At 44.0% G+C, this 25,965-nt stretch overlaps 1 protein-coding gene across 1 annotated transcript in view; it reads left to right on the forward strand.

The window, feature by feature from the left end:
- RNF217 (ring finger protein 217) overlaps nucleotides 1-25,965 on the forward strand; it is an 85,812-nt gene that overhangs the window by 57,812 nt on the left and 2,035 nt on the right. The window contains 1 exon segment of the mRNA XM_075063436.1: nucleotides 22,852-22,923. Coding sequence (XP_074919537.1) covers nucleotides 22,852-22,923 — 72 coding nt within the window.

Below are 25,965 nucleotides of genomic sequence, written 5' to 3' on the forward strand. Positions count from 1 at the left end.
GTGGTTAAGAAAGCGCACGCCTTTGATACGGGACCGCTCCTTGATACGAGAGACTGGGGTTCCAAATCCGGTGGTATCCACTTTCCAGTAGTGGTCTGGCAAAAAGACCCCTACACGCTTCACCTGCCTACCCAAATATAGCAGTGACAGAAAACTAGGAGAAGTATGCCGGGCTGGATACGTCGCCGGATAACAAGGTCCGCCCAGATTTGAGGAACCAGGACAATTGACGATAAGTGGCTACTGGAACAAACCATTTCATGGACGAGACAAGAGAAACCTGAATTGATGAATGCTACTACAGGACAGTGACCTAAGGAGAGGGAATATATGAAATCATATGAGGGGACTGTGGATGGAAAAAGACTACATCCACACTTACTGAGAAATAGCTAGTTACCCACCGCTTCAACAGCTTTGGTGAGAGCACTTCCAAGAGGAAGCTGCTTCACAGCTTTAGATAGACCAACTACACTTACATCCCAGACTCAAGAGAACTGGAAACACGTGGATGTGCAGCCCACACCGAAGCTGAGAACTTTCACTGCACCCCCTCCATTGCGAGAGCAAGCAGCTATATGAGCATAAGATCATGGAGAAACTAGCAATCAATCCTTAGAGACCGATTACAAAGCTCAGTGGAGAAGTACCATCAGATAGTATGTTAGAAGATGCCAATAGACCCTCATACAACAGATCCCTACTACACCCATAATGCAACCAATGAAACTGGGGGTAATATGTCCCCTTACAGCTCTGTAATCCTGAAGTGCCTTGGCTACACGATCAAAGAAGAACAACAGTACTGCTACCCACCTGGAAAAATGAGGTGGAGGATAGTATCAAGCGACTCGGAGAGAATTAGTCAGCTGGTGAATCTACAGAAGGGTGTAGAGATTAAGGATAAATCGGCTACTGAAAAAATACAAGGACCTTGACTATCCATCTTGAGCCCTAGAGACTGCTAAACAAAAGGCTCACTTAGCACTAGCCTACCAGTAAGGAGTACACTAGGAAGCAGAGGCCAAAAAATAAAATGCCCCTGTTCTCCAAACAGAACATCCAAGGATGTACCCCAAGTGCAGTGCAACAAACACAATAACTAGCAGTGAGCCACCAGCAGCAGAAACTGAAGTACTGGAGAGACATATGGAGAAAAAGACTCATACACCAGTGCAAAGTGGCTGCAGGACCTGAGAACAGAGACAGCAATTCCCGAAGAACAAACAGAAACCAGTTCACTATCACCAGTAGAAGAATCCAGATCAAGAACATGAAGGCTGACAGCACCTGGACCATAGACATGATCCATACCTACTGGCTAAAGAAAACTAACAGCAAGTGCAATGAACGCCTAGCATGCAAGTGAACAGTGCTGCAGCAGGTCTCCACCCAAAACTGGCTACACAAAGGAAGGACGTGCTGATCATGAAAGACCCTGCAAGGGGACGAAACCGTCCAACACCGCCATAACTGCCTCCCCACAACATGAAAGTTATCAGGCATCATGCTGCCAAGCTACAGGACCACATGGGCCAGTACATGAGCAAGCTCAGAAGGCATTGGGGAACAACACCAGAGGGACTCAAACACCAATTCTCATAGATAGAGACAGTCGCCCAATACTCAAGGTCTCTAGACAGACCAATCTGAGCACAGCCTGGATTGACTACAGGAAAGCTATGTACTCAATGCACGCACACGTGGGATTCTGTGAAATGTGGCACTATACACAAGCAACAGGAGAACTAGGACCTTCCTCAAGACTCAATGGGACATATGAAAGACAACACTAGAAGTCAACTCAAGCGCAGCTTGCACAAGTGCATAAGTGTGGCATATACCAGGTGATGCACTGTCCCCTTGCTGTCGTGATAGGCTTAAACCCCTCAGCCAGTATCACAAGGACTGGATACGGGTACAGGTTCAGGAGTGGAACTACCATCAGCCACCTCCTCTACATGGATACATCAAGCTGTATGCTAAGAATTGAACGAGACATCGACTCGCTAATCACACCTGAACGCGGATCTACAGTGAGGATATCGGATGTCATTTCGACTGGAGAAGTGTGGCCGGATGGTAGTGAAGCAGGGAAAGTAGTCAAGAACTGATGGGGTGGAACTACCAGGGCCACATAGCAGACATACAGACCAGCTACAAGTACCTTGGCATCCGCAGTCACATGGAAACCACGATGGAAGCAAGGAAGACAGCAACATCCAAGTATCACAAAGGATAAGACAGGTCTGAAGAGCCAGCTCAGTGAAAACAAGATCCAGGCCATCAACAGATACGACCCTGCCGGTCATCAGATACCCTCCGGTATAGTGAGCTGGCAAAGGAGGACATGGAGACTGCTGATGTGAAACCCGGAAGCTCATCACAATGCACGGAGGTTTCCACCCAAGTGCACACACCAGAGAACTGTATACCAGCCGGAAAGAAGGCGGGCGGGGCTTGGTGAGCGTCAAAGCCACTGTCCGGATAAACCGGAACATCCAGGAGTACATCAGTAAGATGGCCACAAGATGAGCTGCTGAAGAATGCCTGAGGCAGCAGCAAACATGGAGGAAGACCAAGCAGAAGAAGTGCCATGGCAAGACAAGACCCTGCATGGGATGTCACATCGACAGATAGCTGAGGTGGTGACATTGGGAAATCCTACAGTGGCTGAAAGGGCTGGCTAAAAGACAGCACTGAGGCACTGATCATAGCAGCACAGGAACAGGCACTGAGCACAGATCCATTGAAGCAGGGTCTACCACACTAGAGAGGACCCAAGGTGCAGACTGTGCAGAGAGGCCTCGAGACAGTCCAAACATAGTGGCAGGATGTAAATGCAGGCAGGAACAGCATACACTGAACGGCACAACCAAGTGGCTGCATTGTGTACAGGAACATCTGCACAGCATATGGCTAGAACCCTCCCAAGACCAGATGGAGATTCACAGAAGGTTGTGGAGAATAGCAGGGCTAAGATTCTGTGGGACTTCCAGATCCAGATAGACAGGCAGGTACTGGCCAATCAACTAGACATCGTGGTAATAGACAAGGACCAGAAGACAGTGGTGGTGATAGATATAGCAGTGCAAGTGGACGCAACATCAGGAAGAAGGAATATGAAAGCTGGAGAGTACCAGGGCCTGAAAGAGGAACTAGAGAGGAATGTGGAAAGTGAAGGCCAAAGTGGTCCCAGTGGTGGTAGGAGCACTCGGGGCTGTGATCCTAAGCTGGGTGAGTGCTCCAACAGATCCCAGGAACAACATCCGAGCTCTCTGTCCAGAAGAGTGCAGTGCTAGGAACAGCTAAGATACTGCGCAGAACCCTCAAACTCCCAGGCCCTGTGTAGGACCGAGGTTGAGGAAGACACATACCACCCATAGGGTGAGAGGGGAATTTTATTTTATTTTTTATTTATTTTTATTTTATTTTATTTATTTATTTTTATATTATATATATAATATGTTTGAGATGAGGCTAGCAGAACTGCACTCAGTATTCAAGTTGTAGGCGATGGATTTAGATAACATGGTTTTATATAGTGGCATTATGATAATATTTATCACTTTCCTAATGTTCCTAACATTCTGTGAATCTTTTTGACTGCCTCTGCACATGAGCAAAGTTTTCAGGGAACTATCACAATCTAAGATCTCTGTCCAGAGTGGTAACAGCTAATTTTAAGACCCATCATTTTGCATGTATGAGTTGATTACGTTTTCTAATGTGCATTACTTTATACTTACCTTGATACTATGTACAGATGTGGTCTCCCATTCAAAAAGATATACTAGCGTTAGAAAAGGTTTCAGAGAAGGCAACTAAAATGATAGGGGTTTGGAACGAGTCCCATATGGGAGAGATTAAAGAGGCTAGGACTTTTCAGCTAGAAAAGAAGAGACTAAGCGGGGATATGATGAGAGGTACATAAAATCATGAGTGGTGTGGAGAAAGTGAATAAGGAAAAGTTATTAACTTGTTCACATAATATAAGAACTAGGGGCCATCAAATGAAATTGATGGCCAGCAGGGTTTAAAACAAATAAAAGTACGTTCTTCTTCAAACAGGGCACAGTCAACTGTGGAGGAGGTGATTGTGAAGGCTAGGACTATAACAGGGTTTAAAAGACAACTAGATAAATTCATGGAGGATAAGTCCATTAATGGCTGTTAGCCAGGATGGGTAAGGAATGGTGTCCCTAGACTCTGTTTGTCAGAGGGTAGAGATGGATGGCAGGAGAAGATCACTTGATAATTACCTGTTAGGTTCACTCCCTCTGGGGCACCGACATTGGTCACTGTCGGTAGACAGGATACTGGGCTGGATGGACTTTTGGTCTGACCGAGTATGGCCGTTCTTATACTGACTAGCATTGTATTTCATCAGCCATTTTGTAGCCTAGCCACCCAATTTAGGGAGATCTCTTTGTAACTCTTCTCAGTCATCTTTGGGCTTAACTATCTTGAGTAATTTTGTGTTTGCAAATGTTGCCGCCTCACTGTTCATCCCTTTTCCCAGATCATGTATGAATTTGTTGAATAGCACAGGTCCCAGTACAGATCCTTTGGGGATTCTGCTGTTTACTTCTCTCCATTGTGAAAACTAACCATTTATTCTTACGCTTTGTTTCCTATCTTTTAGCTAGTTACTGATTCACAAGAACACCTTTCCTCTTATCTCATGACTTCTTAGTTTACTTAAGAGCTTTCGGTGAGGGACCTTGTGAAAAGTTTTCTGAAAGTTCAAGTACAGTTTATCAGCAGGATAATCCTTATCCACATGCTTGTTGACTCTCAAAGAATTCTAATAGATTGGTGAGGCATGATTTCTCTTTACAGAAGCCATCTTGATTCTTCTCCAATATATCATGTTCATCTATGTGTCTGATAATTTTGTTCTTTACTATAGTTTCAACCAAATGCCTGGTACTGAAGTTAGGCTTACTGGCCTGTAATTGCCAGGATCACCTCTGAAGCCTTTTTAAAAAATCATCATTACCTTAACTATGCTTCAGTCATCTGGTAGATATTCATTTAACGGAGTTACATACCACAGTTAGAGGTTCTGCAATTTCATATTTGGGTTTCTTTAGAACTCTTGGGTGAATACCATTTGGTCTTGGTGACTTATTACTGCTTAATTTATCAATTTGTTCCAAAACCTCTTCTAGTGACATCTCAATCTGGGACAATTCCTCACCTAAAAAGAATGGCTCAGGTGTGGGAATCTCCCTAACATCCTTTGCAGTGAAGACCACTGCATAGAATTCATTTAGCTACTCGGCAACAACCTGGTCTCCTTTAAATGTTTCTTTAGCACCTTGATCGTCTAGTGACCCACACTGACTGTTTGGTAAGCGTCTGATGCACTTAAAAAAAAAAAAAAAAAATGCTGCTAGTTTTTATGTCCTTAACTAGTTACTTTTCAAATTCGTTCGTGTTCTATCTCGTTATGCTTGAGTTACTAGAGTTTCTATACTCCTTTCTATTTTCCTCAATAGGATTTGACTTCCAATTTTTAGAGGATGCCTTTTTACCTCCAACTGGTTCTTTTACTCTGCTGTTCAGCTATGGTGGCATTTTTTGGTCCTCTTACTGTTTTTTTGTGGTATATATATTTAGTTTAAGCCTCTATTACGGTGTTTTTAAACAGTCTTCATGTACTTTGGAGGCATTTCACCCTTGTGACTGTTCCTTTTAATTTCCATTTAATTAGCTTTCTTATTTTTGTGTAGTTCCCCTTTTTGAAGTTAAATGCTACTGTGGTGGGTTTCTTTGGTATTTTAACCCCCCTACAAGGTTGTTAAATTTAATTTACCATATAGCTACTTATTACCAAATGGTTCAGCTATACTTACCTCTTGGACCAGATCCTGTTGCTCCGCTTTGCACTAAATCAAGAATTGCCCATATACTTTTGAAGATATACTCTATGGTAGCATCACTAACTGTAGCAGCAGCTCTCCACTTCATTCATTACACTAAAAAAGCATCTTTAACACCCAGCAAGACATAGGGGGTTACAAATGCAGTCCTTTGATCTAAAAGTAAGCTATTCATAAGAACCTGTCTAAGAACATGCAGTCATGAAAAATCTAGACTTTAGGTTCCAAATGTGTAGGTATATACTGTGTGTGCTAAAATACAGTAAAGCAGTTGTAATACAAAACAGAAGTAACTTTTCTTACAAATGCCCTGTTCTAATTAACATTTTGTTGAGGGCACATTTAGAAATGTGGGCTAACAAAAATGTGCGCGCAAACTTTGCGAGTATGACTGCTCGCACATTTCTGGAAACCTGGCCTTTTTGTCATCTGTTTAAAAACTGATGACAGTGTGTGATGGGTTCCCAGGGGTGAAACCTGGAACTGGGGTACCGCTGAGCCCTCTGTCTCACCAACCTGGGCTCTCTCTCACACTGTTGTGCTCCAGGTCCTGCACATAACAGACATCCACAGGAAACATCCATTTCCACTCCCACCCTCCTTCCCCATCCCTCTTCAGGGACCCTTCTCATGAGCTGCTCCTTGCCCAGAAGGTACAATCCCTCCTTGCCCTAGGGGCAGTGGAGGAAGTGCCTCAGGAGCTCTTGGACAAGGGTTTCTACTCCCGTTATTTCCTTGTCCCCAAGGAAATCGGAGGCCTAAGACCCATTCTGGACCTCAGGGAGCTCAACAAGCACATCATCAACCTGAAGTTCCGCATGGTCTCCTTAGCCACTGTTATCCTCTCACTGGATCCAGGAGAATGGTATGCAACCCTTGATATGAAAGAAGCGTACTTTCACATCTCTATTACTCTGCCTCACAGACGTGTCCTCCGTTTCATGGTGAACAAGAAGCACTATCAGTTCACAGCCCTCCCGCTCGGCTTGTGCACAGCCCCTCGCATCTTTACCAAGTTCATGGCGGTCGTGGCAGCTTTTCTTTGCTGATACCACATGCACATCTTCCTGTATGTCGACGACTGGCTTATACAGGGATGGTCTCGCCAACAAGTCCGGTCTCAAGTACAACTGGTCATGGACATGTTCAGTCACTTGGGCATCATGCTGAACGCCAGGAAATCTGTCCTCTCCCCTACTCAAACAATAGAGTTCATCAAAGCAGTCCTGGATGCAACCCAAGCAAGGGCTTTCCTCCCGGAGGCCTGGCGCCTGGCTATAGCAAGCATAATTACCAGCCTCTGCAAGTTTCCCACCACCACAGCGAGGCAGTGTCTCAGGTTGCTGGGTCAGATGGCGTCCTGTACCTACGTGGTGCATCACGCCAGGCTAAGACTCAGGCCTCTACAGACATGGTTGGCGTCAGCTCGTCGACAAGACTGCAGCAGTCTTTGTATTGTATTGTTATGTATCTGCAAGAAACAACAATATTTCTATTGTTACAGCAAAAGAAAACCCCACAAAAAATACAATTTTTTTTTTTTTTGAGAAATACTGTTTAATACTGATGTGGAGGTAACAAATACATACAGCCCCAGTAATCCTTGGATCAGAGTTAAATTTGTTGTGTTATGATGACTATACATTTCTCCCTGTTTGGGCTGTATAAGATTTGATGTCCTTAACTCTTCATTTCTTTGTTTGTAAGTGCTCTTGTGGCTAGATTTTCTTGATAAGTTGATAGGAGTAGTACAGTGCAAACCCTCAGCCTATGTTTACTTACTGAATTTTACTGTAGGATTTCTCTCTGGGGCAACCTCTGTTCTAGCTCACTACTTCCCTGTGACACTCTGACCTCCTAAATATGGATGGAGCTAATTGGAGCTACGTGACAGCATAATTCAGTAATAATTATCTTGAATTTTAATGTAAGGTTTTAGCACCTGAACCTAGGATGACTCAACCAGAGAATTCTGCATTGATATACATGTTCCTAACATCTTCCATGTTGTTACAGAAGGGAAACAGGCTTTTTTTATGTTGCTCTAGTACAAGATGTGGAAACAAAAAATGTATGGGTAGCAAAATACCATGGAATTCCAACAAATCTCAGAGCAGAAAATTGAAAAATAAAACTAGAATGGTTTGAATCTAATTAGGACTCAAGATTGCTGAGAAGAAAACATTAGGCTGCAGAGTAAATTTAGCATATAATTTGGCTGTCTGAATCGGGAATGTTATGTATTAAACGGCATCAGTTTCTTTCGAGCTTGTCTCCTGATAATTCCTTCATTCAGGAAGGTGGAAAATGCTGAAATTGAGCTGATATTTACGAGATTTCAGCTCAGCTTGTGAATTTTGCCGTATGGTGGAAATCTTGTGAGATCAGCTACACCTGTAAGATTTTTCACTATCTTGTGGAGAGGGTCTGTTCTTGGCAACTTTCAAGTATCTCTGAACCAGAACTGAAAATAGTTTCATTCCAGTTTTGGATCTGGCCTTGAACTAAAACTGTAAGGGTTTGTTTGGTTCCTGTAGTTGTGAATCCAGAACTCATTATACTATGGAAAATTTTGAAGAGATTCTTATAATGCTAGTTCTTGGCCAATCGCTACTTGGAGCAGGATTGAAGAAGGCTATAAAGGGGAGACAACATAATGTAACTTGTAGGAAAATAGCATATATGAAGTATAGTATAAATTAAAACAACCCTTTAGTATAGAGAAATGGGATTTCCTGACTGTCAGCCCTATAGCAAAATGAATTGGCATTTAGGTCTGGGACTCATGAAAGAATTGGGGGGATGTAGTGAGGAAGTGGAGTGCCATGTGATCAAAGTGAAATATCTCCAGCAGCATTTTAATTTCTCCTTTTGGAAGGAAAATGCTTATCTTAAACAAAAATCTATTTTTAGAAATAACTAAGTCTGTGCTTTAAAGTGTTTTGAATTTGGTTTTTTCCATGCAATCCTGATTTCAATTTTAGTGTTTATATAAAAAGGGAAAGTTTTTTGCAGCAGGCTAACAAACTTGCTGTTTAGAAGCAAATGTTTCAATAGGCAAAACTGCATGTGTCTCTGTGATAATAGGCAAACTGTCTATTTAAAAAATATTAAAAGAAATCAGAGAAAGTGGGAATACATACAGCTGAAGTGATTGTTCCTTTCCTCACTTTGGCCCTATCTTTCACCTGCCTTCAACCAGCAGATTTTTTTTAAAGGGAGTTTGTCCACTGTTTCCAGGGAAAGCAGTAAGACTAAGCATCTGGTGTCCAAAAAAATGAGCAGAATTTTATCTCTACCCTGTGTAGCCTTCATTCGGCTGAGTTGTAGAAAACAGGATGATCAGATTAAGGCCCGCTCTATACTTAAAACTTAGATTGACCTAGCTATGTCATGTAGGAATGTAGTTAAGATGACCCTAAGCCGCATTGCTAAATCAGTGGAAGAATTTCTCCATTGACCTAGCTTCCACCTCTTAATGAGGTGAATTTACTATGGCAATGGAAAACCCCCTTCCATTGCTGTAACAAGCATCTACCTGGCTGTGCTACAGTGATGTCTCAGCAGATGTAGTCCTTGTAGCGTAGATGTAGCCTAAGTAAGGTTTATTATGGCAGGGATTGTGAATCCCATTGGTCTCTGAAAACGGGGGAAAAAATACACAGCTCGTTTAAATTTATAAAAGCATCATCTGACTCCAATTAAGTGCATTAAATGGTAAATTTAATGTGCTGCATTACTGATTACATGCTACGTAGCAGGGCAAAACAGCCATAAAACAGATTCCATTATAACAACTGAAACTTTTTATATCAGAAATAACTGTTTAAAAACTTGCTGTAGTTCTAAGATTTAGAAATAGTATGTTTTTACGCCTGTTTATTCTATCTTCTACTCCCCCCTTCCTTCTCAAGACTGAATGCATGATTCAGCAGGATATATACACAATTTATGCACTGCAGAAACCAGCATATGTCCCCGGTGTCCAGTCTTTCTTAGACATCTGCATGCAGATGCCAGGCTTATTGATTACTGGCCTGATAATGAGTCCTCCTATATGTATTTGATTTTTTTATTTGATTACAGATCTGCCTGTATTTGTGTTTACGTATATTATCAATACAGATACTGGAGTGACTCCATAGTTAGTGTATTGAAATTCCTGCATAAATGGACAAAAACTAGTGGTTGAATTCAATGTCCAAATAACTCAATAGAACAATAGTTTTTTGTTTTTTTTTTAAATAGTGTAATTTTAACACATGTAGAGTAAAAGATTTCTTGGAGGGAGTAAACAGAGAATCTGTAGTGTTTTGAGGTGAATTTGGAGTACGAGTTCTTACTCTGAAGAAAAATATCATGAAATATACCAAAATAACATGAAAAGGTACAGTAGAACCTCAGTGTTACAAACACTATAGTTATGAACTGCCAGTCAGCCACTCCTCATTTGAAACTGGATGTACGTAATCAGGCAGCAGAGATCAAAAACTCCCCCCAAAACCAAACAAATACTGTACAGCACAGTACTGTGTTAAATGTAAATTACTAAAAAAAAAAAATGTTTAAAAAAAGGATTTGGCAAGGAAACTGTTTCTGTGCTTGTTTCATTTAAATTCAGATGGTCAAAAAACAGCATTTTTCCTCTGCATAGTAAAGTTTTAAAGCTATATTAAATCCATATTCGGTTATAAACTTCTGAAAGAACAATCATTATGTTTTGTTCAGAGTTACGAACAACCTCCATTCCCAAGGTGTTCCTAACTCTGAGGTTCTACTGTAGCTGGAATTGCTTGAAGTCATTCTCCTATTGTCAGATAATCTTGTGCAGTTAGCTTCCACTTAATTAAACTTCTAGAATTCTACACCTTTTCTTTTTAAGTTTGGTTGTTTACTTAGTCTTCAGTATTTCTCAGCATGTAATGTTTCCTATAATAGTGATTGACATCGTAATCCTTGTACATTAGTTGGACTAGATTCTCAGCTGGTGTAAATTGGTAGAGGCTCCACTAAAGGCAATGGATTTACACCAGTTTACACCAGCTATGTATCTTGCCCAGTGTGTTCTGTGTAGAGGCCATACCTATAAAGTGTCATTAGTGCATTCTGTTTACAATGATGAACCAGTTCTTTAGCGGTGGCTATGGCAGACCCCTTTTTAGCCGTGGAATTCATTACAATTTATGCTTCGGTTTCATATGAGTCATCAGAAATATTCTGTTGTAGACTATGTCGTATCTGCTTCTCCTCAGCTTAAAGTGGATGGGTGAATATACCAGCTAGTAGTAGAACAGGGGTCAGCAACCTTTCAGAAGTGGTGTGCCAAGTCTTCATTTATTCACTCTAAGTTAAGGTTTTGCGTGCCAGTAATACATTTTAACGTTTTTAGAAGGTCTCTTTCTATAAGTCTATAATATACAACTAAACTATTGTTGTATGTAAAGTAAATAAGGTTTTAAAAATGTTTAAGAAGTTCCATTTAAATAAATTAAAATGCAGAGCCCCCTGGACCGGTGGCCAGGACCTGGGCAGTGTGAGTGCCACTGAAAATCAGCTTGCGTGCCACCTTTGGCACAGGTGCCATAGGTTGCCTACTTCTGTAGTAGAAAATGGACAGTCCTGCACTTGCAGGACAAGGGATTTATTGTCCTAATTAATCTTACAACTGTAAGTTCAGTGACTCTATTTACTGATTTTGAAGGCACAGATGGGCTGATTACAAGCAGTAATTTAGGTATTTGTCTCTGGTGGTGAGAATTCTCCTCCTGCCCTCCCCCCATCACTTAAGTTTCTTGCCCTAATGAGTTCCATTCATTCTGATAAATAGAGGTGTTTTGTTCCTTTCCCTCATTTTTTTTTAGTGTTCTAATTTAGATATTTCATACATTCTATACAAATAGTTTCTTCAGTTAAACCCCATGAATGGTGATGTGTTAAGCAGTAACTTATTTTTTTACCGCTGCCAAGCATGCCGACCAATATCATCTGGTGCGGATTGATTTAAATCACTGATTTTAATTATAATTTTAAATCAGCAAATGGGAAACCTTGATTAAAATAGATTTAAATCAAGATTTTCTGCTTGCTGATTTAAATAACTGATTTTAATCTTGTTTTGCATTTGTACCTTTTAGTTATTTCCTAAAGAATGATTGATACCGATAGGTTGATAACCAGTGAAATCTTAATTTGCAATTAAATATAGCCTTTGCTACTTTTTGTTAACCAGGAGAATACACTCCATCTATGCACATTTAAAGTAACTATATAGATGTGACAATCTGCATAGTTGAACAGCTGTGTCCTCTCAACCCTCCCGGAATCTCGGGTGCCTTTCGCACTGCTTTGCTGTGAGAACAACCACTCCTTGCCTGTTCACATACAGCCTCTAGCATGGAAAATCACTCCCAGTGGAATTATATGAGTTATAAATTATGTTGCAGAGTGAAACCAGCACTTTTTCAGTCCCAGACTTGTCCCCAGAAATGTGTGCCTTGTATTGCCCAACTCTTTTTCTTTCCGTGCAGTACAAGCTCATAGAAAGTCCATTGTTTTATTAATAGAAAATGATATACACAAACCCTGTTATCTCAGGTTCCAGACACTTCAATCCAAACACACACGGGTTTAGGTAAAACAAGGTCTTTGAGTGCTTGTTCACGTCCATTCCACATTAGGTGTGCGCGCGCCGCATGCGTGAGCGTCGGAAACTTTTCTCTCAGCGGCACCCATCAGGCCAGCCAGGCCCCCGCCTGAGTGGCACCACTGCGCCGTGCATATATATCCTTGCTGGCCTGACCCCCCTCCAGTTCCTTCTTTACCGTCCATGGTGGCATTGGAACAACCTCTTGCCCTTGTAGGAGAAGCAATCCCTTAGCCTTAGAGTACTTAACTGCTATCAGTTCGTTAGCATTCCCTTGTTGTGGATACTTAATAGATTAGGTGCTTGGAGGCTTCCAGCACCTGCCACAGGGCATGCCGCAGGCCTACGGTGTGACGGGTTAGATCACAGAACCCCCCCCTTGGGAGCTACCACCCGATGTGCCAAGACTACTTCTACCCCTGCCTTCCCTGCCAGCTCAGGACTCCAGCACCCTGTCTTGCTGAGCCAGACACCCTCATCTGCTCCAGCACAGACTGAGGGTCTGAATTACTTGCCCCAATGCTGCAGGTTTACTTGAAAGCAGCTAACAGAAGTGTTCTTGTCTTTAAACCCATTGGGAGTTGGGAATTGGAGTGTTAAACACCAATAAATCCATTTTACCCTGTATAAAGCTATTACACTGATAGAGATGCACAGTTATTTGCTCCCCCAGGTATTAATACATACTCTGAGTTAGTAAGTAAAAAGTGATTTTATTAAATACAGAAAGTAGGACTTAAGTGGTTCCAAGTAGTAACAGAACAAAGTAAGTCACCAAGCAAAATAAAATAAAATGCACAAATCTATCTCTAATCAAACTGAATACAGATAATCTCACCCTCAGAGGTGCTTCAGTAGGCTTTTTCTTCAGATTGGACACCTTCCAGGCCTGGGCTCAATTCTTTCCCCTGGTACAGCTCTTGTTCCAGCTCAAGTGGTAGCTATGGGATTCTTCATGATGGCTCCTTCCCCCCTCTGTTCTGTTCCACTCCTTTATATATGTTTTTCATAAGGCGGACATCCTTTGTCCCACTCTGGGTTTCCACCCCCTAATTCTCAATGGAAAGACACCAGATTAAAGATGGATTCCAGTTTAGCTGACATGATCATATGTCACTGCAAGACTTCATTGCCCACTTGCCAGCACACAGGTATATAGGAAGACTTACAGGTAAAACACACCCATCTGCAGACAGTTGTCCTGGTTACTGGGAGTCATCAAGATTCCAAACCACCATTAATGGCCCACACTTTGCATAATTACAATAGTCCCTCAGTTATGTTTCATATTTCTAGTTTCAGATACAAGAGTGGTACATTTATACAAATAGAATGATCACACTCAGTAGATTATAAGCATTGTAATGATACCTTACAAAAGACCTTTTGCATGAAGCATATTCCAGAAACATTATATTCACTCATTAGCATATTTTTATGAAATTATATAGACTGCAATGTCACACACGGGTTTAAGGCTTGTGCCATGTGTCACAAGCCTATGCTGGTTAGTGACCCCCACATCTCCTGTCTACGTTGCCTAGGGGAAGCACACCAAACAGAGAGATGTAAGATTTGCAAGGCGTTTAAGCCTAGAACAAAGAAAGAGAGACGTTCATTTGAAGCAGTTGTTGATGGAGGCTGCGGTTCAGCCATAGGGCTGGAGCGCCCGACACTGGCTCCAGCCTCGTCCAAGAGACCCGGTACCGGCTAAGCACCGCAAGCCGTCGGCCTCGAGTGAAGTAGGCCCCGGCACCGCTCATCCTTCCCAAGGCAAAACCAAAGGAAGGGCACGGACATTCCCCACAAAGGAGACCGGCACCACCTAAAGGCCCAGGCATGGGGAAGAGCATGATGGATGCTGTACCAGCACCAGTGGGGCCGGCGCCACAAGTCCAACTGAGTCTAGCCCCAAGTGAACTCAGTGAGGGCGACAGGCTCAAGGGAGTAATAGATCAACCCTCCAAGCCTGACACCTTTTTGAGGCAACGAAGGACCTCATTGGGTTGTCGGCGGTGAGCCCTCTCCCGACCAGGAATAAGCCTCCGGCACCCAGGCCCGGGGTGCTGTTGAGGGGAAAGCCAGCAATGGTGCGCCATTCAAGGACACCGTCCTGGCATCGCTTCCGGCTTTGGTCCTGGTCAAGCTTTGAGTCTGTGGATTCTCAGTTACCCCTGACGCAGAGGGATGTCTCGTACCGGAGGAAAGTCAGCGCACGGGTTTAGTGCAAGGGACCCAACGCTCTCCGGCACCCCCCAAAGACCAGCACCAGGAGACGGCGAGCCGGTCATCACCGAAGGCTTCCAGAAGTCACTGATCCTGGTCCAGATCTCGGGAGCTCCGGTCCTGGTCCCATTAGCAGCGGTACCAGTCCTGTTCCTGACTGGCAAGAAGCCGCTCGTTGACCTCCTGCCAGCACAGATAGATGGCACCGCCGTGGCCTTCACGTTCGGCATTGCCGGAGTCCAGCTCTGACTCAGGCCAATACAGTTACCCGCACCAGGCACCGGACAACAGAGAACACCAGGCTGGGTGACAAACCCAGTAGGGACCGCCAGGACACTGGCCCTTCTGGACCCCTTGGGCCTACCATCAGCAGCAAGGGATTCCCTCCAGGGCCAGCTACTCGGTGCACCGGTCCTGGTCCCCACACCGATGCTTCTCCGTGCGGGAAGCTACGGTGTCCAGACCACCCACACCATCGCTGAGCGAGAGACTGCAGAAACTGGCACTGAGTCCGGTACTGCCCCAAGGTCAGCTGTCCCGGCCCAAGCCAGAAGCCCCTCCCGTGGGGGAGGAAGACCAAGGGGACCATCAGGAGGAAGCTGAGCAGCTGCTGACCTCGTCATCCCCAGATGAAGTGGTGGCAGGCACAGAGGTATCAGGGCCTCTGCCAATAGACCACAGAGCCCATCAAGAGCTACTGCATAAGGTTGCTCATAACTTGGGGTTGCAGGCCGAGTAGATGGTTGATCGGGGGACCCCATAGTGGACATTCTGAGCCCAGAAGGTCCATCCAGAATAGTGCTTCCGCTCATGAAGGCCATGCAGTTGAACTATAAGATTATATGGCAGACCCTGGCCTCCAGTGCTCCAACAGCCAAGGGTGTGAAGCACAAGTACTTCGCCCTGTCAACGGGGTATGACTTCTTGTTTTGCCACTCAAGCCCATGTTCCTTGATAGCCTCAGTGATAAATGAGAGAGCCATGGGCAGCAGGCCCCATCCCCCAAGGCCAAGAAAGCAAAGCACCTGGACCTGTTTGGCAGAAAGGTATATTCCTCAGGGGGCCTCCAGTTGAGGATTGCTAATTGGCAGGCCATCCTCAACAGGCATAACTTCAACTCCAGGGTGGCAGTGGGAAAGTTTAAGGACAACATCCCACAGGGTTCCCAGCAGGAGGTCACGGCACTGGTGGACGAAGGCAAGGTCGTAGCGAAGACTTCTCTCCAGGTGTCCTTGGATTCGGTGGATGTGGCAGCCAGGACAGTCGCGTCTGGCGTGGTCATGCAACGCTCGACATGGCTTCAGGTGTCAGGTCTGCCACTTGAGGTCCAGAACTCACTCTAGGACCCCCAGCCACCTCCTCAGTGTCCCTACCAGCTTCGTCCTAGGCACGAGCCCTACCGCAGGCAAAGCGGGGATAACAGGAGGCGACATAATAATAATAGCTCCAATAGGCCAGGCCAGAGCCAAGGCCAACATAAGTCTTAGCCGGGCCCTAAACCAGGCTTTTTAAGGTGCACTTGAGGACAGCGTACCAGACCAACCACCAGATCCGTCTCCTTGTTTCCTGAACCGTCTGTCTCGTCTCTCCTGTGCGTGGTCCAGCATTACATCAGACTGTTTGGGTGTTATGCACGGTGCGAAACGGATACATGCTGCAGTTCTCCCTGCCAAACCCCCACCCCCTTTCCCCCTCCCTCTTCAGAGACCCCTCTCAAAAGCATCTCCTGGGAAAGGAGGTTCGTACGCTCCTAGATGTGGGGGCGGTAGAGATGGTACCGAAAGATCTAAAGGGGAAAGGGTTCTACTCCCAAAACTTCCTCATTCCCAAGGCCAAAGGAGACCTTTGACCCATTCTAGACCTACGCGGGCTCAACAAGTTCCTGGTCAAGGCCAGGTTCCTCATGGTCTCTCTGGGCACCATCATCCCTTCCCTGGATCCGGGGGACTGATACGCTGCCCTCAACATGAAGGACGCGTACTTTCATATCGCCCGCCATCCATCCAGCGTGTTGCCGATTCCTGTGTTTCACCGTGAATCAGGACCATTACCAGTTCACGGTTGTCCCATTTGGCCTAGCTGCCTACTCACGAGTGTTCGCAAAATGCATGGCGGTAGTGTTGACCTTCTTACAGAGGCAGAGAATTCGAGTTTACCCGTACCTCAATGACTGGCTCCTGGCGGGCTGATCTGAAGAGGAGGTTCAGTCCCACATGCAGGCAGCTCTGAGCCTATTCCCCACACTGGGGCTCCTGGTCAATGTCCCCAAATCCACCCTCATTCCAATGCAGAGAGTGGAATTCATAGGGGCGGTCCTAGATGCGATATAGGCAAAGGTGAGACTTCTAGTATCACAATTCCTGGCCATCCAGCAAGCAGTGAACTCCCTGTGCCAGTTTCCCCCTACAACGGCCAGATGCTGCCTGAGGCTGCTGGGCCACATGGCAGCATGCATGCATGTGGTCAAGCATACCAGACTAAAAATCAGGACGCTGCACGCTTGGCTTGTCCGTGTATACCATCCAGGCAGGGACTCCCTAGACTTGGTAGTGACAGCCTCGGGGGATGTGCTAGACTCCTTGCGGTGGTGGGGATTCCAGACAGTGGTTTGCAAAGGCATCCCCTTTGCTGCACAACAGCCGGACCTGACGCTTGTGATGGACGCATCAGACCTCGGATGGGGTGCTCAACTAGGGGACTCAAGGCTTGTGGTCGGGAGCAGAGCGGTTGCTCCATATCTGTGTGAAGGAGCTCAGGGTGGTTCATATAGCCTGCCAGACTTTTCATGGCCACTTTGAGTTGTCACAGCGTGACAGTTCTGACGGACAACACGACCGCTATGTTTATATAAACAAGCAGGTTGGAGCCTGTTCCTTGCCATTCTGCCACGAGGCTTTCCTCTTCTGGAACTTTTGCATAGCCCACACCGTCCACCTCAAGGCGTCCTACCTCCTGGGAGTGCAGAACAAACTGGTGGACCACCTCAGCAGGTTGTATCACATGCATGAGTGGACGCTCAGAGCCAATGTCGTGTTTTCGCTCTTTCGCAGGTAAGGGTTTCCCTGGGTAGACCTGTTTGCCATCAAGGGCAATGCCCAATGCCCACAGTTCTGCTCGTTCCAGGGCCGCAGCCTGGGCTCAATAGCAGACGCATTCGCGATCCCGTGGAGAGAGGAATTGAAATATGCCTTTCCCCTACTTCCTCTGGTACACAAAGTCCTGCTCAACGTGTGCAGGGACACGGTGATGGTCATCCTCATCGCCCTGGCCTGGTCCCGTCAGCACTGGTTCACCACGCTCCTGGAGCTGTTGGTGGAAGCCCTGGTAACCCTGCCCCTACATTGGGACCTCATCACGCAGGACGGAGGGTGGCTCCTCCACCTGGACCTGCAATCATTGCATCTGCCAACATGGAAGCTCTGTGGCTGAATGCTCTGGAGACCCAGTGCTCCTTTCCTGTGCAGCAGGTTCTACTTGGTAGTAGGAAGTCCTCTACTGGGGCGACTTACCTGGCCAAGTAGAAGAGGTTCTCGTGCCAGTGTGGGCCGTAACAGATTCAGCCATGGCAGGCTCCAGTGCCGCCCATTCTAGGGTATCTACTGCATCTCAAGCAGCAGCAGGGGCTGGCCCCATCCTCGATCAGAGTGCATGTGGTAGCCATTTCTGCTTTCCACCCAGGGTTTTCAGGGGCTTGGTGTTCTCCCACCCAATGGTGGGGTGGTTCCTTAAAGGACTGGAGAGGGTGTTCCCTTACTCATGCCCCCCAGTTCCTCCATGGAATCTCAGCTTAGTCCTATCTAAGCTCATGGGGGTCCCCATTTGAATCCCTTGCTACCTGCTCCCTCCTCCACCTTTCCTGGAAGGTGGCTTTCCTGGTGGCCATCACCTCAGCCAGAAGGGTATCTGAGCTGAGGGCACTCACATCGGGGCCACCATATACAGTGTTTCATAAAGACAAGGTGCAGCTCCATCCACATTCCAAGTTCCTCCCAAAGGTGGTCTCACAATTCCATCTAGGCCAGGACATTTGTCATCTGGTGTTTTTCCCCAAACCCCTCGCGGACCCAAGTCACCGCAGCCTGCACACCCTGGATGTCCGTTGAGCGATGGCGTTCTACTTGGAGTGCACCAAGCCCTTTCATAAATCCACGCAGCTGTTCGTGGCCCTGGCTGAGAGGATGAGGCCTCCTGGTGTCAGTGCAGCGAATCTCCTGCATTACAGACTGCATTTGAGCGTGTTATGACCTCGCAGGTGTTCCGGCCCTGGTGGTCACGGTCCACGCGACCAGGGTGCAAGCAGCTTCAGCGGCCTTCCTGGCACAAGTCCCGATCCAGGAGATCTGCAGAGCAGCCACCTGGTTGTCGGTGCATACCTTCATGACCCACTACGTGGTCAACCAGCAGGCCCGAGAGGACACGGCAGTTGGCAGTGTGGTCCTCTGATCAATTGTTCTGTGACTCCTACCCTCCTCTAAAGGTAAGATTGTAATTCACTTAATGTGGAATGGACGTGAACAAGCACTCGAAAGAAGGAAAAATGGTTACCTACCTTTTCGTAACTGTTGTTCTTCGAGATGTGTTGTTCACATCCATTCCACCCACCTGCCCTCCTACCCCTCTGTTGGAGTCGCTGGCAAGAAGAAACTGGAGGGGGTCGGGCCAGTGGGGATATATATGCACTGCGCAGTGGTGTCACTTAAGTGGGGGTCCCACCGGCCCGACGGGTGCTGCTAAGGGAAAAGTTTCTGATGCTTGTGCGCGCAGCCCGCGCACACCTAATGTGGAATGGAAGTGAACAACACATCTCAAAGAACAACAGTTACTAAAAGGTAGGTAACCTTTTAAGTGATTACAGGTAATGAGGCATAAAAATTGGTTACAAAGAAATAAAAGGTAAACGCAAACTAATACCTAATTTATGAAGCTAAATGAATTCAAAGCAAAGGTTTTTTTCACCACGTGCTTTCACTGGCTGAACTCCTTTAATCAGGACCACTCCCTTAGTTCACTGATGCATCCTTTGTCTTTCAAACATCGTTGATGCTGTGAGTGGAGATGAGGGGAAAGAGGTTATTTGTGTCCTCTGTTCCTTCTTTTTATATCTTTTACTCTTTTGAGAATCCTCTCTAGCTGGGGTTCAGGTGACAGCCAGTCTGCTTACATGGAAACTCCCATCCGTTCCACTGCCAAAATACAAATTTCTTCCTCACATCCTTCTTCCTGTTAAAGAATGGCCAGTCAACCTGGTAATAGTTCACTTGATTATGTTGACACCTGACTGATGTGCTGGCTAACCTTTTGTCTCTGAGGAACTGGTTTGGGCTGTTTTTCTAATTTGGAGCATGTCTCAGCAATGTCACACAGTAAAATCTTTACATACAATGTTGCTGCACACATTTTACCAGGACAATAATATTTAGTAGATTTTGAGTTTTCAAACAGTACCTCACAATGCACAGTTAATACAAAATGTATCATAGTCTTGTAAAAGTGGTGAACGTAAGGGTACAGTCTGTCACAAAAGATTAACATACATTTATTCAGATTCTTAATTTTTATATTTTTATTATAAAATGGTGAATGACACATTTCTTTACTAAATTGATTTTTTTACTTGTGACTTGTGTTAAACTATATTTGCATGGTAATTGGAATTCAGTTATAAATGCACAGACAGCATTTTAATATTGTTTTTATTTAATAAACTACCATAACTATGCTGGTTACAGAATAAGAAAGTTTATCAAAATATGTGTTAAAGGAATTGCATGTAGTTACTGAATTGAACTGATTGTTTCTGATCACCGTCCTTCAAGATTTTAGAACTATTAAATTTCATCCTCTCACAGCTAGTTTTTATTCATAGATTAGAAGAGGAAAAAAGCTTTCCTACTTTTTTCAACTCCCAACTGGTTTCTCACCTTTGAACAAATTGGTAGATTGAACTGAAATGAAGAAAATATTCTCTCTGCACCTGCAGAAGAAGCTACTTCTGGTTTAGCACTACAACAAATTCTGATTCCAGGTGCTTAGCCAGTGATGTCCAAGTTCTACCAGTTCAGTGGTTTGACATTCTTTGAAACTTCAGTAGCAAACATGTACTGCTGGTGTATTTTTAAATGTTATTATTTTAACAGATTTAAGTTTAGGCCTGAGTATAGGTTGTCATAACTTTAAACATTTTAAATATTTTTACTTTTAAAAAATGTACTTAAATAACAAAAATTGATGGTTTTTATCTATATGCTTATCCTTGATTGTTTTGTTTCCTTGTGGTCCTTACTTGTCTATTTGTCTCTTGTGTTAGATTGTAAGCTATTTGGGGCAGAGACTGTTGTCTTGTTCTTTGTACAGCACTTAGCACAATGGCATCCTGATCCATGGGTAGGCATCTAGGTTTTATGGTAATACAAATAATAAACTTTTCCAAGTCTTTTCTTTTAATAATTATTCATAATTTCAGAACCTTTCTCTCCTACTCAACACACTCTGTTTTTAAGGCTTTTTTAATTATGCAGAAGTGTGAAAAGGACCAGTTCAGTTACTGTTGTAAATGTTTGTGAAACATCTTGTTTTCCCTTCAAACTGCTCAAATTAGTGGCTCTGGTTCTGGAGAAGCTTACGTCATTGTTCTCTTGAATGATGAAATCATTCCCTAAAACCTAATCTAAGTCAGTCTGTATTTCTGGGCTATCTATTTTTAATTTGCCTCCCTTTTCAAAGGTAATCTCTTAAAGGTACAACCTAATTTATTGAAATTCACATCTCCATTTGAACTACCATTAATAACAACAAAATACTTGGTATTTATTTTCAAACAGCTGAGACCAGAGCCCCTTTTGTGCTACATGCTATACAAACACATGGAGAGAAACTATTCCTGTTTCAAGAGTTCAGTCTATGTCAGCAAGACAAAGCAGTTGTATTGCATGGGTTCTAGTTTAATCCAAATTGGCATCAGTTTGGCAAGTTTTTGGCTGCTCAGTCCTTCCATGCAGTTAAACAAGCTGTAAACCAGGGGTCAGCAACCTTTCAGAAGTAGGATGCCGAGGCTTCATTTATTCATTCTGATTTAAGGTTTCACATGCCAGTAATACATTTCAACGTTTTTAGAAGGTCTCTTTCTAGAAGTGTACAATATATAACTAAACTATTGTTGTATGTAAAAGTATATAAGGTTTTTAAAATGTTTAAGAAGCTTCATTTAAAATGAAATTAAAATGCAGAGCCCCTCGGACTGGTGGCCAGGACCCGGGCAGTGTGAGTGCTACTGAAAATCAGCTCACGTGCTGCCTTTGGCATGTGTGCCGTAGGTTGCATACCCCTGCTATAAACTAAAAAATACAAACCTAAAAAGAACAACCCATACAGGGTAACTATGCTCCTATGGCTTCTACTCCACACAGCTCTTCTCACCCAGTCCTGTGAGAGCCACACCATTTCTTTTAGGTATTGTTTGGAAACAGGCTTAGATGCTCTTAGGGATTGGCCATGCATCATGAAAGTCAATGGGAGCACTACCATTGACTTCAAAGGGCAAAGGATCAGACCGTAAATAAGCTAGCTATCAGTTGGTAACGTCTCTTTGAGCCGCTGCTGCTGACTGTTAACTGAGATCCCATTTTTGGATCTGGGCCTAACTCCATAGATCTCCAGAATTCTGGATGCTTTGGTGGGGCATCTTCCTAGGGATGGCAGTGGGGTGGGTGTAGTAGGACTCCTAGAACCTCCCCAGGAGATACTAAAAGTACTGAGTATATATGCCCATTGTTCTGCTCTAATCCTGATATGTCTTAAAATTAGAACTGGTAAAAGATGCAAGCTCACTTTGAAAGCTGAGATACACAAAGGTAGATTGTGGCGTGTAAAAGTGGTTAGAGTGCAGGAAGAGCAACAGATTGGGTTATCACTAATGGCTTCTCACTGGAGTTGAAGGATATCATTACAAAGGGGAACTCCAGTAAAACTTCCAAAAATCAATTTTATTTCAGAAGTACCTATGAGGTTAGATTATTTTAAGGTGGTTTTGGGTAGCCAGGATGATAATGAAATAAAATAAATAATTTTAATTTTTTAATGATTTTTGTTTTTCAGCTGGAAAATTACTCATTGCACCTTTAATACTGGTATTGGGACTGGCACTGGGAGCTATAGCTGTTGTAATAGGTAAGAACTCATGCAGTATAATGACTATTCTGCTAAAAAATTGAATTTCTAAGTCTAAGTAGTCAGTATATCTTGAATCTGATAGTATAATTCAGTTGAAGCTTAGTGATCATACCGAAAGGTTAACACAAAACTAGGAATCGGAAGCTGCATATCTGGGTTCTAATCCTGATTTTTGCCATTGACATGACACGTGACCTTGAGCAATTCATTCAGTCTCACAGTAATGCCATTTTTAGAAATGGATAAATGGAGGGACAAATATCTACCTACCTACCTCACGGGGGTGTTTTTTGTGACTGATATTTGTAAAGCACTTTGCATTTTAATAATGCTTTTTATGAGAATATCAATGCATTATAATTATTTTTTCCTGTACAGGATTGATGCCAACCAGCTATTTTAAAAAGAACAAATTATTTTCAGTGAGTCAATACTTCGGACTTGTCTGCACTAGAACGTTTTGCCACCTGAACTATGAGTATAGTTACAGTAACAAAGCCTCTGTTAGTGTGGATGTAGTTATGCCAGTATGAAAGTGCGTATACCAATATATCTTAATCCTGGGTCAGAAAACAAAATAAGCTATATACTGATATAAGGCACTTTTATTCTGGTATAACTGTGGCCATGCCTACACTAGAAGTGCTTTGGTGCGTTGTGTTTTTGTTTTGACTTTTTTTGTGACATTTCTATGCTTGCAGATACCCTAGTGTCAGTGCATTAATACTGACATAAAAATGCTTTTGCCTGTAAAGCTTATTTTGCTCACCAAGCTACACTGGTGAAAGCACTTTTTCTGCACTAATCGGGGTTTGTATAGCAATATACTGGTATAGGTATAATGGCAAAACTTCTAAGTGTAAAACTAGGCCTTAGCTATGATCAGATCACTGAGATGATCCTGCAGAGTAATGTGTATGCGGTTTAGAAGAGATATGTTGATTCTATATAGTTAATCTCTGAAATTGAAGTAATTATAGCAACGTCTGGTACCAACGCTGCTGTAAAAGTAATCTTAATAGGGTAGTTGTAAACCACTCTACACCACTAAATCTGTATTTGACAGCTCATTGTTATTATTATTATTAAATACTGAGCTCGGAGTAATGAGTTCAGTAGGTTTTCTTGATGGCATGATAGAGCAACAGTCTCTGACAAGGCTGGCTCCATGCACCAGCCAATTAAGCTCATGCTTGGGGCGGCATTCTGCCCAATCCTAAGGCGGCATAGCCTTTTCTTTTCTTTCCTTTTCCTTTTTGTTCGCCACTCTGGCCGCCTTGTAGGGGGCAGTGGTGCGGAGGAGGGGAGCGCCCTCTTGGGAGCCGGCTGCGTGCTCTGTCTGCCCCAGCCGGTGCCAGGTGTGCAGCAAGCCTGGCAGCCCGCGTCCTTCCCTCCCCATTGACCAGAGCGGCGCAGAGCCCTGCCGGCAGGTGGCGTGGTGGGAGGGGCCAACTGGTGAGCACCCTGGCTGAAGAAAGCCCTGGCTGCTCGCCTTCTCTCTCTCTCTCTCTCTCCCCCGTGCTAGCCGGGGCATGCACTCCACTGCCTGCGGCACGTCTGCAGCACAGGGAGTCCCGCTAGCCGAAAGTTTGCACCCTGGCTCCGGCTGCCCTGCAGGTTGGTTGGTTGGTTGTTTTTTTGCTTCGCCACTCCAGCCGCCCCGCACGTTTGTGATTTTTGTTGTTTGTTTATTGGTTTTTGTTGCTTAGGGCGGCAAAAAAGCCAGAGCCGGCCCTGGTCTCTGAAAAGCACGTCTTTTCTAAGAAACCCGTATGGACTCCTCTTTCAATTTGGATTGAAAAGTACCTCTTCTAACAAACTGTTCTTTTTCACTTTAATAAATCTGATTGTGTTTTTTAACAGTTTGCTTTTTACAGAAAGGCTTTAAGATAAACTCAAATCTTGCTTAGGCTAGGATCAGAAGTGTAATATTGGCACACGTTTGCTGATGTGAAGATAAGACATGCTGCCTTCAACACATACTAAACTGATTGAATTAAAGGCTAGTGAGGAACCTGGTCTTCAACTTGACCAATTTAGCATGTCTTAAGGCAAAATATCAATGTGTTAGAACATATTGGATAACACAGGCAAACACTACACTTTTAAATCCTAGTCTAGACAAGGCATGAATATTTGTATTTCCGTAGCACCTTCTCTCTGACCAACTCAAAGTGCTTTATAAATATTAATGAACTACATCCCTTTGAAGAGAAGAAAGGGCTATTGCCCTCATTCAGCTGAAAGGTGTTGCTGTTTCTCCTCCACTTCTCAAATTAATGGTGTCACTGGAAAGCCAGTGAACTGCAGATGTTTCGTACACTCATGGTGTCTTGATGCAGACAGCTGGTGATCCAGAGACCATACTTTTTCACTAGGGGAAATGAAAACATTATATTTTAAACTTAATTAATCAGGAAGCAAATCAATACGTTTTCCGTTAAAATACCCCTTCTCCTAATGTTCAGGAAAGTGAAGTTACTAATAGAGGAAGACATGTAATACTTGAAATCTACATTCCATCAAAAAAAGGCAGGGATCAGGGGAAAAAACAGCTGTAAGCAGAGGAAAAAACTAATTGATTTTTTTACTAAGCCAATACAAACAGTCTAATATCTGTGCAAAGCAGCTTGTATTTAGCTGTGACGCTTGGAGTACCTTTCCTAGACCTGAAGAAGAGCTCTGTGGAGCTTGAAAACTTCTCTCTCACAAACAGAAGTTGGCCCAATAAGATATTACCTCACACAACTTGTCTCTCTAATATCCTGGGACTAACATGGCTCTAGGAACACTGCATACAACCACTTAGTATAATATAAATCACAATATCCTTGTGGCCCAAGACATTACTTTCATGTTGCATGGTAGTTCAGGTTATATCACCCATGTAAGGTTTTCTATAGTTAGAAATTGGGATTCTGGAAAGTGATCAAATAGAAAAGAAAACTGAACTGAAAGTAAGTAACAATGAGTGTAACTTAGTGTCGGGGTTTTTAGATTTACATTTGTATGAAAACTGATTTATTAACTTAGTTGTGA

The sequence above is a fragment of the Chelonoidis abingdonii genome, chromosome 3 (assembly GCF_003597395.2).
Source record: "Chelonoidis abingdonii isolate Lonesome George chromosome 3, CheloAbing_2.0, whole genome shotgun sequence".
NCBI classification, from domain to species: domain Eukaryota; kingdom Metazoa; phylum Chordata; order Testudines; family Testudinidae; genus Chelonoidis; species Chelonoidis abingdonii.